Source organism: Chrysoperla carnea, chromosome 2 (assembly GCF_905475395.1).
Source record: "Chrysoperla carnea chromosome 2, inChrCarn1.1, whole genome shotgun sequence".
In the NCBI taxonomy this organism is placed as follows: Eukaryota; Metazoa; Arthropoda; class Insecta; order Neuroptera; family Chrysopidae; genus Chrysoperla; species Chrysoperla carnea.
Window position 1 is genome coordinate 15,765,122 of NC_058338.1, and position 21,714 is coordinate 15,786,835.

General features: G+C 27.0%; 1 protein-coding gene across 1 annotated transcript in view; it reads right to left on the reverse strand.

The window, feature by feature from the left end:
• Positions 1–21,714, reverse strand: part of LOC123292159 (paired box protein Pax-6-like) — a 50,856-nt gene that overhangs the window by 16,394 nt on the left and 12,748 nt on the right. Inside the window, exon 2 of the mRNA XM_044872718.1 lies at positions 14,386–14,655. Within this exon, the coding sequence (XP_044728653.1) occupies positions 14,386–14,655 (270 nt within the window). The remainder of the gene's footprint in view (positions 1–14,385; positions 14,656–21,714) is intronic.

Sequence of the window (21,714 nt, forward strand, 5' to 3'; positions counted from 1 at the left end):
AATTTCACTTAACTTGATAGGAGTATGGACACCAATTTCGTTAATTGAACGTAAAACTTCAAAAGATACTATTTTAATTGGATCAAAGATGATCATTGCCGAACATTTTTGATATTGGTTGTAAAATTAAACGCTCAAATAATACAAATGAATACAACATTAATTTGCATAAATATATCGAAAAACTGCGACAGTAAATGACTATATCTACTAAGAAGATACATACACGGATTGCGTAACTAATAAAAATTCTCAGATTTTAACAGACAGATAAATTCAAGCATCAATTAAATATATTAAATATTACCAGATATATTTTTACAGATAAAATTAAAAAAAAAAAATCCTTGCAGCTAATTTGATATTATAAAAAAATGCGATGGGTAAAAAATAAAATAATTGTTATGTTAAAAGTGTTTGTGTGTTATCTTTCGAAAACGAAAAGTGTTAGAGCAATTGGGTACATAAATTAACACTTAATTATATTATAAACAAAACATTATAAATATGTTACCACCCCTTTTTATTTTATTTTATAATAAATCGCTTTTGTAGTAACAATCTGTTTACAGTAATAAATTTTAATAAATTTTTTTTTAAATAGTAATTTTATTCGTTGGATCTATAATTTTATATGTCAATAACTATTAATCAATTTCGAAATACGTAAATTGAAGTCAAGAAAAATGATTTCATTCATAGTTGAAGCAAACTACTTATTTTCATAAATATTTTCGATAAATTTAGATCGCTAATCTTCGGATACCTATAATTGCATCATTTTTGGAATATGAACCAAAAGTAGTAGTATATGGCGAAACGATATGTCACAAAAATCAGTTAGTCTAAGCTGCTAGAACAAATTAGAATTTAATTTTTAACGATTAAATCATTTTTTTATAATCATTCTATTTATTCTAGGATCTGAGACGTAAAAAACTCCATGAATCCCAACTTTCTGCCGCATAACCTCCTTAGTCGATATGAAGCAGTTTCTCTCATAAGACATATATTCGACAGATCGACCATTTTTGAGATAGAGGGGATGAAGGAAATTAACTGAGTGCTGCTGGTCGAAATTTCCTACTCTCCCTCCTTCCAACCGCCCGAAAATTAGTAGCATGGTCAGATTGATATTCGTCTTAAAGAAATTGGGATATGTCTACTAGCATTATGTAACGTTTGTCCGATCATTAGGGTGCTTATTTGGTAAGGAACAGAATTTTTTTTTTCAATTTTTACTTAGTTTATTTCCCCTTTCTCTTCTATATCGAAAATGGCCGATCTGCCATATATATGTCCTATATGAGAAAATGCTCCACATCGGCTGAAGAGCTTATTTACCAGACGGCGGAATGTAAGCGTTCACGGAATTTTTTACGTGCTATTTATTATTACCTAGAATAATTTTTTCTTTTTAAGTCATAAAAAAAGAAGCTTTAACTTTGAAGTTCAGCTAGTTCTATAGTTTTTTTAGCTTTTTAAACTATTATTTATTTTCTTCTTTTTAATTATTATTTATTAATATTGTGTAATGTTATCTGCGCTTCCACCATCAAAGATTTTTTAATTATTCGCTAATTCTCACGTTGTAAAGTGTGTTAAAATCAAATTCAAAGGTTCCGTTATCTATGATAGATACGTAGATACATACCAAGCTAATAAAAGCGTGTTAAAATTGAAGCGATAGGCTACAATAAAGAAGTAATTTTTGTAGAATAATCCTAAAAATTTAAGTTTAGTAAATAAGTTTATGGTTGCACATCTACCAATGACAAATATGAAGACGGGTATATTCACCCAATATTTTAAATAAAATTATGCTAATTGCTAACAAAACTTAAGGCAATTTAATTTGATAATAATCAATAGTAATAAATGCCTACTAACTAATAGGATATTTCCACAGTTGTAAATCCTATGTCATTATCTTATAACATATACAATATATTGAAATCAATATGAGAGATCTTTGAATTCAAAAACATTCGAACAGTTAAATAAAATAAATTTTAATAAGTACTTATTAATTATGACGTAATCATTAAAATAATGATATTGTTTTGTTTATAGTTGATATAGAAATAGTCAGTAGGAATCGGTTAATGTGTCCGACGGCATTTCAATTTCAATAAATTATAGCAAGTATTCTGTTTTTATTTTTTTGAAGATTTGACCTGAAGATACTTGATATTCTAATCTATGTTATTCCATTTTTGGAAGTCTTAAAGAGTATTTTGTAGAATCAATAAAGTGGACGTAAACCTCGATGTATGTAAAATGTGCCCGAATAAGAATCAATATTTGAATTTTGTTATTTATAATTTCATAAATTTAGATACAAAATTGGCGATGTATGTTATCTTTTTTACAAAATACTGCCATAATTGCTGAACAATTTTCAATCGGAAATTTCTTTTTTAAGATTGTCTGTTACTGCCATTAAATATTTTTAGGAATGTATATTTATATTATGAATTCCCACTTGAATTAAACGAAACAAAATTGAAATTGTAAGTCGTAATCGTAATTGAAAACTAGTTTTAAATATTAAAGAAATAAAGTTTAAAAGTGTTTTACAGACCAAAATATAAAAATATAATTTCAACGAAATTAATTATGTTTATTTTATTTTAAACAAAATAAATAAATAAATGCGTTTCTGTGATAATTGACATAATTATTAAAATTTTGACAAGGACAAATCATATTCTGTTCATGTATTATATACATTTTAATATTTGTAGTATATAATTTATTTTTTGTTTTCCACAAAAGTATATTTTCAATTAATAATATAAATATAGTAAAGTGGTACCCGGTGTAGACAAGTATATGTTAGTTGTCAATACTCTAAAGGTACATTAAAAAAACTCTTTTTAACTCTTTTGATAAAATATAAAAGATTTTTACAATCTTTCTTGCAAACGAAACCATTTTTGGAACAATATTCCTTATCACATGTTATTGTACTAATTCGTTTCCTGATTGGGAAGTAAAACCAAAAAATTTGCTTGAAGAAAAACGACACCAAAAACCGACATGTAACTTACCCAGGAAACTAAAACTTTTTCAATCGAATCAGCTTGCCATAAATTTTGAGAATATTTTCATAATTATCAATTATTATTTTTTGTCAAAAATTTATGATTTAAAAAAATTGAGATGTGAAAGTTATCAAATGTTAAAACTAACAGAGATAATTTAAAGTAAGTTCACTGATTGTGCAAGAGTACGCATTTCGGATACTGGTACTTGTTAATAATTCCGAAAATTTTTTCATACCAACATAAAATTACGAAAGTGTACTCTCCTGCACCACTCTACCTTACATTAATGTTCGACAGACTGATTAACTACTGATGGATTATAATTAACATTATTAATGCTCTGTCATGCTTACATTTTATACAAGCATTTAATTATATTTTATATGCATCTGTATATTTATTGTCAATAAAACGTATAATAGCTATCATTTAAATCAACATACTTTGATTATTTTTTTTCTATTCAAGAAATTTTTTGTCATTTTTAATTAGAAAATGCATGTAAATTCTATAAAATTCACAAATCAGTGATTATTTCTTGTAAATTATATTTCCATAGTAGTAATTTATGTATGCTTACAGCTTAAATATTTACATAATACTTGCATAGCTATTTTCAACATTTATTTACTGGTTTACTTAATTGCTCGTTTCTTTTTCACAAAGAATTGGAAATAAATGAAATTGATTTGATTTGAACTAAAATCCGATATCACTACACATAAGAAGTATTGATTACCTCGGCTATCATAAGATGATCTCCACAAATGATTTTCAAATAGACATTAAATTGAGATTTGAGCTTTGTAAGTTTCGAAAATATATTATTTCAAAAAATCTGTTTGTATCTGAGATGATACGACGTTGTCAGCACTAAAAATGGAAAAAATAATAATTTTTTGTGCAAGAAAAAGTAACCGAACATGTTATAAAAAACATATTTAAATTCGTTCTTGATCAGTAACATTAATTAATCTATTTAATTAATTACTGTAAGTATCTTTGAATAGTAATTTAAATATTGATTATTCATTAAACATACTCACTTATCAACTGGATTAAAATAAAATTTAAAAATGTTATATTTTTTTAATAAATGATAAGTAATTAATAAAATCATTAATTATTCATTTTTTTTAATAATTCAAGAATTCAAATGAATGAGTACTTATTCCAAATAAAATCTATATAGAGTGTCTCAGAATGTTCGCATATATCATCTATGTGTTAATAAATTTATGCAGGGAAGCTTTTAAAAATTTAAAAAAAAAGTCAGTGTCTTTTGATATATTAATCAATATTCATTATACGACTGTGACCCCATTTAGATAAGCAAATTTTGTCATTCTTCTTGCCTTTCGGTGAATTATTAAACGTAACTATGAAAGTCAAATGAATTGCAAATGTAAAAAAAAAATTGTAAATGATTAATGAAAGCCATCATTAACAAATCCGTACAAATTTGGCATAGAAAGGATTGAAAAATGTGGTCTACTCAAAGAAAAAACTTGTTTACTTGTGTTGTTTTTAAATCATTTCTTTTAACATACATCCAGAAAATTAATTTTAGTGCCATAAATCAAAAATTTAATGGTCCGATTCAGTGTGAAACAAGAACAGTTTAACTGAAACACTCTATATAATATAAATAAAAACTCTATTTATTTAATGCACATACTTCATTATTATTTGTTCATAAAAAAATATTTAAATTAATTACAATTTTTAATAACATAAAATGTTAAACAATATATATATTAATAAATAAATTAGGTAATATTTACTATATATACACCAGACTCAACTTATGTTAACTAATGTTAAATACCTCTTAAGCTACTTGAATTTATTTTTTTTAATATTCCTTTTAGCAGTAATTATTTTTAATAATCGGTATTTTAATTAAATCAAATTGTTGCTTTTGAAAATTTTAATTATAATTTTAATTTTTCTCCTAAATATTATTTCGTCATTAAAAATATATCTATTTTTGAACTGTAATATATATAAGGTTAGTTTTATTTTTTAATATTCAGTAGCTTAACAGTAGCTTAAATATTAGCTTAGTCATATTATTTAGATTATGTATATATCTTATATGAATTGTTATTAAATATCTGAGTGCGATGTACAAAGTATTTCAAAAATTATAAGGTTTAGAATTTTGGAATATAAACAATAAATTGGTGCGGAAATGTATAAAATCTAGGGAAAAAAATTGATGCATATTCTATCAAAAGCTCAAGGCAATAAACTTCTAAAAAAGACAATTAAAATAAAGGTTTCAATATTTTAAATTTAAACTAAGGGCGTTTTTATACTGTAAATTACTGGCATACTTGGTAAATGTCTCAATTTAATACTTCTGAAAAATTTGATTTACATTGTTTTTGAGACCTAAACCTTATTTGGCTATTCGCAGATATATAATTCTAAGAAGGACAAGTTCAAACACTCAACCAGATTCTAAGAATTTTCCGGAAGACATAGTACAAGAAGTATTAAAATCCAAAATCCTCCGAACAAAATAAAATTTTGTTTCGAAAAAAAAAATTCCCTTCAATCAGTCAAGAATACTTTTCAATGATGAGTTCAATGCCTAAATAGCCGTGCGGTCTAAAAACGATATACTTTAACCGTTTGTCTACTTAGACTTAGGTTGTGGGTTCGAATCCAGGCAGCAGTAGTAGTTCAAGAACGATGTTACCGACTCCACCCACGTCATAAATGTAACTGTATAAATGAATTTTGTTTAATAAATAAAGATTAACAAATAATGATGTGGGTGGGCTTTGTTTTAGGCGTATATTTCAGAAAAACGGAGGTTTAACCCCATTATTATTATTACTTTTTAGTGCTTTAAGTTTATTTTTTTGATATATGACTGTATTTTTAATATGTGTCGTCCTCATATTAACTTAAACCGTTTTATATTCGATATAATATGATGAATATTTAATATGCGGTTTTCATTTTATAAAAGGTTATCTTGAACAATGAATATAATTTACTTTTTATGTAGTTCCATATGTATTGTTTATTGAAATTAATTTAATTTTGTTGGTCAACTTTGTTTGCCTTTATATTAAGTATGATGCGGATAAGCCGTTGAAAAATCAATAGTAATCCACGAGGTGTGCGAATAGACAATAACGCCATCTTATAGCAAACTACCACGGTTATATAGCCATTAACTGATAAATGTGAGTAAATACCACCGCGTTATAACCTTCACCTCCCTTGCTCTCGCTTATCATTATTCTGCCATATCATTCGAAATAGGGATAGGGATTGATTTACACAGAAATATGTACAAATATGTAATTTTTTTTTAAAATGTAAAATAGTCATAATGCATGTAATATACCAGCAAACTCTGGTTGAATAGATGACCATAAATTGTATCTCGTTCATTATGTTTGTAGAAATGTTTAGTTTTTAAATTAGAATGATGTCCATAGATGATGCAGCAAAACAATTTTATAAATTATAGCTCATATGTTCTTGTTATGTTTTATATTATTGTGTAGGTTCACTCAAATACATTCAGTAGTTTTTCCCTGAAAGCGTGACAAAAAACAAACAAACAAGCATACTTTCATATTTATAATATGTACGGATTGATCGTGGCTCGCATTAACTATTCTTATAGGCACCTTTTCTACATATATTTATCTATCTTTGAACAAAGTATTTAAGAGGAATACTTTGGAACTGTTCTGCTATTTTTTTCTTGCTTATGCTATTTTTAAACTGGTAGTGGATACGATTCACAATATCTTTTCTTTCGGGAGAGATGAAACACGTTTGTACTTTTCACCTATTTAAGTAGCTTTCGATTGTGGCTTCTGTTTTTGAAATCATTTTGCATATACACGTCGGACACTCAAGAAAATTGTATACTTATTTAATAAAGTGAATATTATGTCAAATAAATATCATACAAAAGATGTTTGCTTCCTATAATTGTGTGGCATCATTAACTAACAACTCGACATCACACGAATCGGTCGATTGCCCTGTTTTTTTTTCCAACAAATAATGCTTGCCTTTGAATAATTTTTTTATTACTTAAATATAATTATTATTGTTGTCATACAAGTTTGGTTTTGCCAGTGACTCTCAAACAAAAACTATTGCAATTTGACAGCTCGCACTTATATGTTGCAACTACTGCCTTTTTTCGACGCTATATACAAATATTAATACATAACTTGGCGTTTATCGTTGTTGCGTATTGTGCAAAGCTTCGTATATATTTGCCAAGTTTATCTGAATAAACGCGGATGGCTTAAAACATTTTGGTACTAAGAACATATGCCCGAAAACGCTCCCTCGAAGCTGAACAGCCATTACACATTTTGCGTACTGTGTCAAATTTCTGTTGAATTTGGTTTAACTCAATCAGGAAATAACACCCGGTATGTCTTCATATTCTGTGAGCGATTACATATCGTTTAAATTCGAAAAAAGCAATTATATAAAATACTCAATAATTGTAGTTTCATTCGGTCCAAAAAAGAACGTCCATTTTTTCAGTTTTATAAGTTTAACGTTTTTTGTGTATGTTATTTTTTGTGTTTTGTGTATCTATCTGTGGCATCGTACCACCTAAATGAATGAAGAGATTTTCTTCCGAGCTATGTTTCAAGAACTAGAAAACAGGGTAAGCACATTTTTTTGAAATATATAGCCAAGAACACTCTCGATCAAATTATCTTCCAGGTAAGCAAAATCAAAATCGGTTCATCCATTTAGAAGCTACGGTGCACAAACGAATGGATCAGACATGATTTTACGGCAGGGATTCCTTTAAGTTTTTAATATTCTAATATGAAAATGAATACGTTTTAAGACGAACCAATTATAATTAATATTAAAAAAAAGTTTACATATCACGAATGAGAACGATCAAATTGAAATGTTACTTATTAGAAAGTAGAGTATCGATCAATCAAATATTTGACAATTTTATTATCGAAAAAAGTACACAGAAAATGATTAGAAAATCGTTATAGGTTAAAAGAGTTTTGTTGTCATCAAGTTTTATATGAAAATATAAATGTAGATATTTGCATTAGAGACGGGGGCCATACATGATAGATAAATTCATCCTTATAATTATCTATATACACGTCATGTTATCTGTTTTTATCCGTTTATGTCACGATACAAGAACTGAAGTCAGAAAATACTTATAACATTCTTTGATGTTTAAGTAACGATTATTTCAATAAACACTTTGGTAAAGAAGTCAATTAAATTGTAAATGTATATGTATTTACTATATATATGTATAAACGATTCTTATTCGAAGGTAAACTTCTAATCACGAATCAGAATTTTTGAAAATTTCGAAATTTTTATTCTAAAGCCTGTCCAACAATGATCTGGTTTGATTATGGTATGTCCTTTACGATTAATTGGCAAATTTCTGATTCCGACACTTAGGTAGATGTAAATTTCAATAACATCTAAATTTTGAGGCCAACTGCAATAAAAAATATTTTAGTAATATTTTAGGTAGCATAAAAAAATTAACACCAAGACAGATAATCATGTAGCCATTAGGTAAAAACCCTGTCGTTTTAAAAATATATCAATTACATCCCTATGATGATCAAAGACTGAAGTGATGGGAATTTTATTTTTATTTTTTATACACATTGCATGACGGACGATGTATGATGCTACGAAAATTATTAAAGAATGCCCTTTTTGATCTTTTGTATAATAAAATATTAGTTGCTGGAGGGTTAATTTTTATAAACTAAACAGAAAAAATTTAATTTTAAAAAACATGCAACAATGACGACTGAAATTATTATGACAATCCTTCTTCAGTGTACAAACACGTTTATTATGGAATTTTTACAACTTTATATTTAATTTTACAAGTATAGTGTATGTATGCGTAAGCATGAGCATGCATGAGCATTGAGCGTTATGTGTGTGGTATTGAGAACAAATTAATCTGAAGTAGGTAATTATTTAACCAGTCTGCATATTATTCATAATTTTTTAATAGTGATTATACTATATGTAGCTAATTATCAATAATTTACAAGGGGGAAGTATTAGATAGAAAAAATTGTATCTGACGAGATTATATGATCCTTATCGTACCCCTTTAAAAAAATAGAGAAAATCGGGAAAAAAATTTTTGTTTTGGAATTTGATGAAACTAAGTGGATGGGGTAATTTTGATCAAAAAAGTATAAAAATCAGGTTAATTTAATGATTGGATACAGAGTTCTTGAGATATCGCAATATTTGGATCGATTTTAGTCCGTATCTCAAAAACTATTCGACCTGTCAACAAATGCACCCGATTTTTGTATTTTTTGGGTCAAAATTACCTTATACACTGGGTTTTATCGAAATTGGAGTTAAAAAAATTTTTCGATTTTTTGCAATTTTTTTAAGGGGTACTCCTTTAAAAAATTCGAGAAAATCGGGATAAAATTTTTTTTTTCGATGCCGTTTTCAGAACTATATCTATTAGGATTTTGATAACCTTATGTATTAGAAAAATTCGAAAGCCAAATTCGAATTCAGCACTCCAAAAACTATACAAGATAATCTATCGCATAAATCTATCGTGCTATTTTTGATTAGTTAATTAGTTCAAGTTCTTATATGTTTAAAGAGCCAGTTTAGAGCTAAAAGTCAGTTTTGTAGGATTTAGAGAGTGCTCGACTTTATTCGATTATAATTAATTGAGATAAAATTTAGTTTACTTCAAATAAATTTATTCCCAAATTGTTTACTTTCTGTATTTATCTTCAGTCTTAATCAGTCAAGTTGAAAGGTTTTTCTTGATAATCTCGTTAAGAACACAAGTGGAATTATTCTATGTAGACTAGAAACTACTAATAACTCACAATTTTGGTACATCTTGTACTCATGACCCTTGTAATTAATGATTGATTATTTGTCTGTAAATAATGATCTTAATTTATTTAATTTTTTTTTGTGATGGCCTTTAGTTGAAATAAATAATTCCAATTCATAATAATTGATATAGAAAAAAAAATTATAAAAATTAATAATAATAATAATAATATTAAAATAGATATAACGTTTAAATATACATCTCGTGAATATGAGCTAAAAGAAGCTAAAAAGTATGTGATATCTTCCAGAAGTGGTATTATAAAGAAATCAAAACCTATAATTAAAGTAATTCAGTCACGAAGTAGCTATGCTTACGTTTTTTAAAATAAAAATATTTATATTCTCTCTCTCAAATAGTTAAATAACATTAAAATTATTTGTATTTATTTATTATGGTGAGGATTGAGGCAGCCATTATATTATTTTTAATAATAATAATAATAATAATATTATTATAATTTTTATTCATTTTTTAATAATTTTGTTTAATTTTAATAATCATTTTAATTATGTATAATAATCACAGTATAAAAGGAAGCAGTTTGTGTGTATCATATAAAACAATGAATTCAGTCAATTGAAATTATAATTTTGATTTGTTCAAGGGTATATGTTGTTTTTTAGTTTGGTAAGGCCAAATTTACGTAATTATACCATGTATATATGAAATATACATAGTATTTTCAGTTTAGTCCCAAGTTTGTAACGCTTAAAAATAATGATGCTAGGAAAAAAATTTTATCATAGGTGTTCCTAAAATCACCTAATTAGCCCATTTCCGGTTGTCCGTCCGTCCGTCCGTTCGTCTGTGGACACGATAACTCAAAAACAAAAAAAGATATCGAGCTGAAATTTTTACAGCGTACTCATGACGTAAAAAGTGAGGTCAAGTTCGTAAATGAGCATCATAAGTCAATTGGGTCTTGGGTCCGTAGGACCTATCTTGTAAACGGTTAGAGATAGAACTAACGTTTAAATTAAAAAAATTTTCCTTATCAGAAATTAAACAACTTTTGTTTGAAACATTTTTTCGTAAACATCATTGTTTACCCGTGAGGGCGCCAATTGGGCGGAAATTTTATAATATGTACTATACTTGATTATCAGTTATGTATGTGTCACATGTTTGTATGTGTAATGTGATAAAGAAACACTGACTATGCATGGTATTTCAACAATTAACTCAGTCAATTGTTTGTTTTCACTTGTTTTATGTTAAATTTTTCTTTGATAATTAATTACGAGAAAAATAAATGTAATTTTGTTCAATCATTTTTTTTTTTAATCATTCAATTATTTTTTGTCTATAAATATAGAATTTCAGGAAATTGAAGGAAATGAAACTATTACTTTTGTACTGATGGAGGAATTTTGGAAAAATTTCTTCAAACGTTTTTTTATATCTGGTGCTCGCGACACTTCTCGATGATCTCTTACCTTTTTATGTAGAATTCGAAAACTTTAAAAGATAATTTAAAAAAACTTGTGGCAACTTGATCGATCTAGAAAGTTCGATTCCATTTAGTTTTTTTATATTCCTCTACAAATAATCCCTCAAACAAGCTCTTCAGATAAGCCAAAAGAGCATCCAGTGATAAAATTAAGATGAGCTTTCTTAGTCCACGGGCCAGTAAAACATTTAACGTATGGATATGTTAGTACTTTCGTATATACATTTTTTTGGATTCAATACAATAACCTCCCTATACCTACTGGGGTGGGAAGGGAATCCTTAATTAACAGGATTCTCACTTTCTTTTGTCTTGGTCACAAACAAAATAAGGTAATCGTAATCATATTCGAAGTATTGAATTTATCTAGCTCTTTTTGTCAACAACCTTTGTACGTTCAAATTTAAGTTAATAATCTCTGTTCACTTCTATTTGATAATTTCAATTAACTATGTTTAAAAAAGTAATTATTAAAATAATGGATGTATGTAGGTATATTTTTTCAAATAGTAACCGAGGTGTTCGTGTTCATATAATATTCCACAATTAAATGCGGAGACTTAGTGTGTGTTTATGTAGATACCTTGCTGTGGACCCAACAAAAAATTGATTATTATTTAAAGAACAAAAAAAAATTCTTCTTAAGGTTGTTAGTGTAATACAATTACAATATTGCTTAAAGAGAATTATTACTTGAAAAAAAAAATTACTAAAATAACACTCGGAAGACAATTGCTAAACATTTCGGAAGTGTTCACATTTGGATTGGTTTGAATTCATTAGAAATTATGGTGATGTATATATCAACAAATTTTGAACAACTAAGGTCTTATAAAATTAACTGTAACATTTTCTTCTTTCTGTGATTTGTATATTAGAAAAACATTTATAAAGATCATCACGCATGAATTTTTAATTTATTTGACTGCCCTAGCCACCTTAAAGAACAAAAAACACACAGATCTTATTAAATACCTAACTAACTTCAAATCATGACACGAATCGATTAAACAAAACTAATTACAAATTTTAAAATGTATATAATAATATTTTAAATTGAAACAAGAGAGGCAGCAAACAATTTAAATATTAAAAAAAAACATTAAATTAATTGTAGTTGTTTTTATTTAAAAAAAATATATATTTATATTTATAAGCAGCTTAAATAGTCTAACTTTTAAATCAATTCAATGGCTTTTTGTGGATATAAAATTCAGATCTTTTTTCTTGTTTTCAAAATCTTATTAAAAACATTCCAGAACGCAACTTTTAAATAAAAAAATTATATTCTTCATAAATTTTTATTAAATTTTTTTTCGAGCAATCAATGCATAAATTTATAATACTGTTGTATATGAAATTAAGGTTGAAAGTTTGTGAAGACAAGAATGAGTGACGAACTGAAGATAAAATTAAGCAGATTGAATAGACCTTGCCAGAGAAATCAAAATAGTAGTTGCCACTAATAGCGCAAAAAACGCATTGGAGTAGGTCAAAGAAAATAACTTATTTGGGAAGGAGTAATTCATAATGTTTAAGAAAAAACCAGATATTAAATACTAGATTCCTAACTGTTGAATCAATTTGTTGAAACATCGAAAAAGCAGTAAAGTTCATATTATTTTTGCGTTAAGCCATCTATTTTTGGCATACCACTCTTTAGAGTACTATCAACTGAGGAAATTGACTCAAATATAAACACCAAATTTTCGATTGCATTTAGTGGAGTAACTAGGAGGAAAATGGCTCGGTGCATAGAGTAAAATAGGGTTTCTAGCGGAACCTATTTATATTTGCTAGCAAGCACATTTGTATCCTATAAGGTGTATAAAAAAATTAACAAATAAGGAAGTTATAAAATCGGATTGATGAAACTGTTGACAAGTTTTCTTTTTGCCAAGGAAAAAAAAGTTCAAATTCTTAAAAAAACAATCAATAGATAACATTTATAAGTTGCAATCCTTGTTTGATCTTATTGTAATCAATAAGAGTATTGACAGTTATACTTTGCTTGAACATACTCGTAGATAATATAAAACAGTGAACATAATCTCATAATATTTTGTATTATTCGTCTTGTGTGTGTGTATTCGATAAATGTTCCTCTCGGATACTAAATACTGGACTCTTCTCTGATGAACAACACTGAATACACATATTCAAAAAAAGATTACAATCTTTGAACGTTTATGACATGCAAACCCATGATTTTTTTTTAACATACGTGGAGTATAGAATAAAGAAGTACATCATATTATAAGATTTTATTTTTTTGAATATTTTCAGTAGCTGATTGGTCTGTCAAACCACTTTTTTAACTTGAAATTTTCCCCATGGGTGATTTTTTTTTTAAATATTTAAAAATTCACCCGACAGCAGTTTGTTCATTGGAATAAATAAATGACTTTGACTATCAAAAAATAATATTACTCACTTCTTTAAGTCTATCTTGGATAACCGTCTGTCCGTCTGTACATGTCTGTGTGCCTGCGTATGTATATTTAATACTTTGATTTAATATTTTTAACCAATTTAAACATTACCGCGCATTAATTTTATAATTAGACTTGATGTTTGTGTACTGTAAAGTTTACTTATTATTTTTCTTTGTATCAATGTCAAAAGTATACAGTAAGACCTGTTTCAATATTTGTATAAAATTATTAATCATCTGATAAATATACCAAGTATCACAAAAGTTACAAGAGAGTACCTACTCCAGAAAATAATTTTTGGAAATATGCTTCAACAGCAAGTATTCATAGAAAACTATTTAGTATTCTTTTAAAATTGGAGAGAAATATAGAATAGAGTTGTTTTTAGACTTTTTCAGGCAATTTTTTAAATTTTTCTCTCCCTAAGTCCATTCTCGTACTTCAAGGAATATTATAAAAAAAGATTAGCGAAATCGGTTCAGCTGCTATCCAGACTTGCGCTTAGCAACACATTCAGCGATTCATTTTTATATTATAGATAGATTTACTTACCTAAAAGTTTTGAAACAGCACCTTGTTGAGTTAACATATGTTGCGCTAAATCATAATGTCGAAATCCAAATCGTGATAATTCTAACAGTCGTTGTTGGGAAACTAAATTTGCTAACGGATGCCCAGGACCTCCTGCTGCTGCTGCAGCGTATAATTCACGTAAAGCTGGTGGCGGTATACCACTAGAATTTACAACAGATGCCGCAGCATTTCCTACCGATGCTGACGTTACTACAGCGGCTGCTGATGAAATTGTTGGTGATGTAGCAGCTAAAATAAACAAACAGAAAACATTAGAGATGAAAATGTTACAAAAGAAGAAAGAAAAGCAAAATTTGTTCCTAAATGACAGTAAATTTGGGTTAAATTATATTTTACAAACTTTTTTTACTCCGTATATTTGTAATATATATTAAAGTATATTAAGTTTAGTCCCAAGTTTGTAACGCCTAAAAATATTGATGTCAGGAACAAAATTTTGGTATAGGTGTTCGTAAAATCACCTATTTAGTCCATTTTTGGTTGCCTGTCTGTCCGTCTTTCAACAAGATAACTAAAAACGAGATATCAACCTTAAATTTTCACGCGGTGCTCAGAACGTAGGTCAATTGGGTCTTTGAATTTCAAATTTGCAAGTAGCTTCAAATAGTGGCCTTGTGAAATATTTTCGAAAAATGAAAAAAAAATTCTAGAAAATACTTTCGAAAATTTTCGAAATTATAATACAAGATCTGGTATTCAATACTTTCATACAGGATATTTCAACAATTAACTCAGTTAATTGTTTGTTTTTACTTGTTTAATTTTTTATTCTTGTCGGAAATGTATAATAAAAAAAAATTCGAATCAAATAGAATAATCATTTTCCCGGTTGAATTAATTTTCTTTGCCAAATTTATTTTAATCTATGTATAACAAATAAATTCAAGTAAACAGCACCAAAAAAAAATCCCTTGAAGGAAATTTGTTATTTAGTATAAACTGCATTTTCCGTAAAATAATTTACATACTTTAAAAACAAATAATTTAAATTTGTAAGACGAAAACAGTTGCTTGCTGACTGTTTAATTGAATCTTGTATTATTAATATGATAATAATGCCCTTTTAAAATCAATGTAAGTATAAAATATTATAATATTATTTATCTTTGTTTATTAAATATTTCATACTATGTAGCTATCCTTTATTAATTCATTACATTGCATATACAATACTGACAAGTAGTATAAACCGTATTCACTTTAAATGGAATACGGAAATAAATAACAAAATTATTTGTATTTGTAATTAATTAATTACCAACTGTAGGTAATAACTGCTTTTAGTAGTTCACTTATATACGTATATAAAATATAATTTACATTTATAACTTAATTAATTTTTATTATAAGAAGCAATCAAGTAGTTTATTAATTTTATTTTCAACTTCAATCACGATTCACAATAATTAAATTCCATTACACAATTTTCATAATGAGGTATTAAAACATTTTATAGAAAATCTTTGTAACAAAATTTAATTTTTATTTGAAATCCTTCCTTCTTAGCGTCCAAAATCTAAACCTAGCCAATTATAGAAACAGGTATAGTAACTTACATCAAAATAATTATGTGTTTTTATTTGTAAGCCTACAGTATTGTAAAAAAGTTTTGGTTTATTACACAGTACTGGTTTAATAATGAGTTATTTTTGGCTTTACAATACCACGCAACTACAAAAATATTTAAAATATTGTGTGCAAGTGAATAAATTTGATAATATAGATATCGTTCTTCAATCGTCAATACTCTAGCCATAGTCGTTCAAATGATGGACCTTCGATGAACTCATAATAAAATTAAAATTTTGTTTTCACATCATCGTCATCCTTATATTTTTATGGTATTAGTATAAACTAAAAGATTGTCTAAATATTTTCGATAATTTTTTTATCACACTCTCTAGATTTTTTGATATAGAAATATCCAATTGAAAAGGATAACCTATATGATTCATCATTTTTCAGCCAACTTTGAACGTTGGCTAGATCGTATTGTAATCCGTACCCCGTAACCCGTATTGTACTGGGATGTATTGAAATCCCTACTATTATCCAATCCTTGCATATCTCCTTAAAATATCACAATAGAAGTTGTCTCTATTAATCTATTATAGATACTAGTACTTTTATTCGGGTTTTTTTCCAAGTTCAACAAATCAACTGGAATTTCATTAATAAACAATATTTCCACTTCTTTGAGGCGTCTGATAGTCAACCATCACATTTGAACTTCTTAGGGCAGTGATGTACGACATTTTATTAATAATTATATGTCTTCCTTGCTCTTCCACCATCGTACTTTTGTTTAAGCAAGTTTTGACTTTTTTTACCCGACTGTCAAGGAGTGGTTCAATTTTTCGCGTTATTTGTTTGTAAATTTTTTAATTACCTGATATCTTTTAAACGATTCGATGGATTTCGATAGTTAAGATATCATTATATTCGTCTTAAAAACTAATGAGTACTTAGACATGTGTTTAAAAAGGAAAAAAAACGGCAAATTACCATGAAATGCGAAGATTAACTTTGGGACAGTACTTTTGACGAGTTCTACGATAATTTTGTCAATTTTTAAGATGTAACAGTTTTGTTTTTCGTTCGTATCGATTTGATGTGCTTTTCTATATTCATAGACATGATTTCATAACATTTATCGTTTAACAAACATACATTCTTAATAGACACACGTATCTTTTACACATAAAATACATATTTTTTTTCATGAATATATTTATCGATTCAAAACAACAAGATATATGGCAAGTAATAAGTTAGTTTTTTTGGTGTATGTATGTACAATCAACTGCTGTATAAGTTTGTACTATCAACTCTCCCTTGTAAAGTATATTACAACATATTATAAAAGTATATTTTTCATTTCACTACATATCAAAGTCGCGTCTCTTATGTATGGATGGATGTATGTAAGTATTAATATGTGGTATGTTGTATTTGCTGATTCATAACACGTTCATAATATTATTTTAAAAATATCACGCTTTAATAACGACATAATTGAGTATCTATCTTAAATAAATCTTGATAAATATTCTTTACTTTAATATGCTATCTATAAACCTACATAAAACTATACATAGAGTGATTACAAATATATTATTACAAATACATAGTGCTCCAAATAAGTCTGAATCAGAAAAAATAATCAGTTTTTAACAGAAATTGTTTCTTAATTTAATTTTGTTTGTTCCGCAGCCGAATACGGTGTTCCCGATCGAATTTGACTCTAGAAAGAGCAACTGTGACTTGTTATTTTAATGTAGTGTAATTAAGATTTTTTTTTCGTCCTAAATTAATAAATTATTAACAGGTAGCGACTAGGTGGAAATGTGAATTTGGAGTGTAAGTAACATAGTAAAAAACTATTGAACTCGATATCCTTGAAAATTATGAAATGGCGGGCGGTTCTTTTTAGGGGTTGAATTTTTTTTTTTTTCGAAAAATGACCTCATAGCGGAAAATGTTCAATAGGAAAGTTCTTGATAATAAATTCGAAAACTTTTGCACGAATTTTTTGCAACATAAACTCAAATTCCATGAGAAAATCGCGAAAAACTGTTTCTTTGAGATCAAAGGTATATTATAAAACACAAAACAAAAAGGAATTCGACTTAAAATGATTTCTAATATAGAGTTTGATAGATTTTTTTTTCTTGTATAGTTTGAAATATAAATTAACGTTATTCGAATAAGAATAGAAATGTTCAAAATTTTTAAAATGTTTTGTTTTTTTTTTAATCACTCTGTATTATTTTTACTCGAAGCTTATAGCGAGTTAATTGTTTTAAAAATAAATTATTTATTATTTTATTGATTATATTAAAATTGATTTTATTAAATCTAAAAAAATTTATTTTAGTTAAAAGATTTATGGCTTTGTCTTTACAAGATATGATTGCACTTGTTTATTCAATTTCAAAGCCTATTACTAGCTATGTGACTGGTAATGAAACGTTTCACGTTGAGTGACATATTCCCCTAAATAATTATAACTAGACTAATACTAAATATATATAAACAGACGAATTTTTAGCTACATAATAGGCCACACCTTTTAAAGGGTTTATACATTTAGCAGCCCAAAACCTTCTTTGAATCCTTTTTTATATATTGTAAACGTAATCTGGTACTTCGGTCATATTTTTAAACATTAAACTTGATCTCGGAAGTGTACCAGGCCCAATTAAAGTGTATGATTAACGGACTTCACGCAAATTGTCGGTTCTTATTACATTGAATATGTGTTTAGGACAAATTTTTTATTTTAATAGCTTTTTACCCTAAAATATTTTCTCTAAAGCTTATATTAAAATTTATTTTTTTGGAAAGGTTCAAGTATTCTTTCAAACAGTAAAGATATTTTGATTTTACCAAATATAAAAGGAACTAAATTTTTGAACTTTATAAGCAGTAAATATAAAAACTGATTGAAATGAATATTTATTGGATAATATAATATAAAATCGTTAAATATTTGAACTTGTGTCGGTATATAAAAATCAAATTTAATCATAATAGTATCATCGTATAAACTCGATAATCGGATAATATGAAATAAAAAAATTTATAATTATTTTAAAGAGATTATTTTAACAAAAAAAAAAAAAGAGATAACTGATATACTTAACTATTGAAACACATTACAACCTTCTTGCTTCATTCTACCTTGCTAAAGTATCATATAAGCATGAGTGCACGCTGATTGATCGCCGGTACACTGTTTTGAATATTTATTATAGATTACTTCCATAATTCCATTCAAATTTTAGTGCTTGTATTCCAAAATTATTTTACAGGTGATTTTTTTTTTAAAGTTAACATTTTTATATTTCGAACACGGAATGAAAAATAAAGAAACGAAACAATATGTATCGGTTCATTTTTAGGGAGGATGAAAATTTACTACACGGACACGTTTTTTATACGGACATGAATTAATGGCCAAACAGGGATCAAATTTGTTTTTAAATAGATTATTATACAGTGAGTCGCATTTAAGTTGAACACACCCTCATATTTTTGTTATTGATTGGAATATCGATTTGAAACTTTGCATAGCCACACAGAGTGATGGGTCATTTTTTAAGATACTGATTCGATAACTGAGCTACTGATTAAGATACTTTTTAAGATACTGATTAAGCTCAGCAAAAGAAAAAAAAAAGTGAAAACAAACAATTGACTGAGTTAATTGTTGAAATACCATGCATAGACAGTGTTGATTACTCGATCACATTACACATACATACATGTCACACATACCTAACTGATACTCCCTTATAATACATACAATGATGTGTACAAAAAAAATGTTTCAAACAAAAGTTGTTTATTTTTTGATAAGAAACATTTTTTACACTTAAACTTTTGTTCTATCTCTTTACAAGATGGGTCCTACGGACCCAATTGTCCTATGTTGCTCAGTTACGTACTCGACCTCACTTTTTACGTTTTGAGTACGCTGTATAAATTTTAGCTAGGTATATGTTTTCGTTTTTGAGTTATCGTGTCCACAGACGGACGAACGGGCGGACAACCAGAAATGGGCTAATTAGGTGATTTCCATGAACACCTTTACCAAAATTTTTTGCGTAGCATCAATATTTTAAAGCGTTACAAACTTGGGACTAAACTTAGTATACCTTGCATATTATATATATGCATGGTTGCACAGATATTTTTATCAAAAATATATATACCCACATGAAAGTAGATGTGATTCTTTCAAGCAAACTAAACAAATTAAAGTATAATTTTGTATTTTGTTGATGATTCCATATTTGTTTTAATTAAATAAAAAATATATGTATAATTCCATAAGTTCATATATTATTGAACACACAAAAAATAGCCAAGCAATAGTCTTATGGCTTCCTAATTATATTGAATATGTAAGCAATAATAAATAATATTCTTTTTCTATAGTTGTTGGTAAAGTCAATAGCTCTACTACTTACTTCTATTTAGGAGAATTATTTGTGTTGTTAACGGACCGGAAATTAAATAAAAAATATTGAATGAAACCAATATATACCACTCAACCATTTTTTATTTATGTGTGTTTTTTATTTTTGTTGTATCAAATTTCAAATAAAAATATGAAGTAGCTTTTTTGTTTTTATTAATTTGATTTAATTATCTTGTTTTAAAATCATCAAATGTGGATCAATGATAATTTTTTTTCAAGGTTGGTTTTCACTATATCACACATATTTTTAGTAAAATTTTGTGTTCCTTTTATTTCAACAAGTTAAAATCTCTTATACATGAAATTTTTAATCGCTTTTGCCATATTAACACATTATACCACATTCTCAAAAGAAAATAAATTATTTAGATTAAAAAATAATAATGTGGATGGCCTCTGTTAAAAGTGATAATTAAGGAGTGTTTTTAAGTACAATTTAAGAAATATTTATAATTGAATATATAATAAAATACTTTTGTGACATCAAATGTAGAGCAATTTCAGATATAATTTTTTTCCTGGATATAAAAACGTGAGCACTGATAAAAAAAACTTTTAACAAAAAGAAAAACAACTTCAGAAGGAAAAATTTTCCAAAACAAATTAATATGCACTTAAAAGTAAAAAAATAACAATAATTTTAACTACATTATATTATGGTTATTTTTTTACTTTTTAGTGCATATATATTTGTTTTGGAAAAGTTTTTCTTTTGAAGTCGGTCTTCTTTTTGTTAAAAGTTTTTTTATTTTGTGATTTTTAGTGAATCTGAAGTACACTAATTAATATGTCACTAACAAAAGAATCATCGAAATCGGTTGGCGTGATACTGAGTTATTCGTCCTCTTGTCGTGCATACTTAATGCAAATTTAAGACTTTCATTTCTCATGGGTGCCTCTGTCAGAACTAGACCAAAATGAAATGGGACCACACGGGAATCACCAGCTTTCAAGTAGATAAAAAACCATCAAAATCGGTTCACCCAGTCGAAAGTTCTGAGACAAACAGTCGAATTGATAACCTCCTCCTTTTTTGTTTAAAGTCGGTTAAAAATTAGAATATTACACGAATTATGTTCGAATTACAGCAAACTCGATAATTTTTACCCTGTGGGTAGAATACTTTTTTTTTTACACAGAACTATCTACTTTAAATGAAAATGGCTATATCCGATACCTAATAAATTATAATATAAATATTTTTTTTTTTAAATATTAATAATTTAATTACTAATTAACTCACATAAAATGTGAAAAATTAATGTTAAAAACCAGACTTTATAATACTTTTATATGTTTAT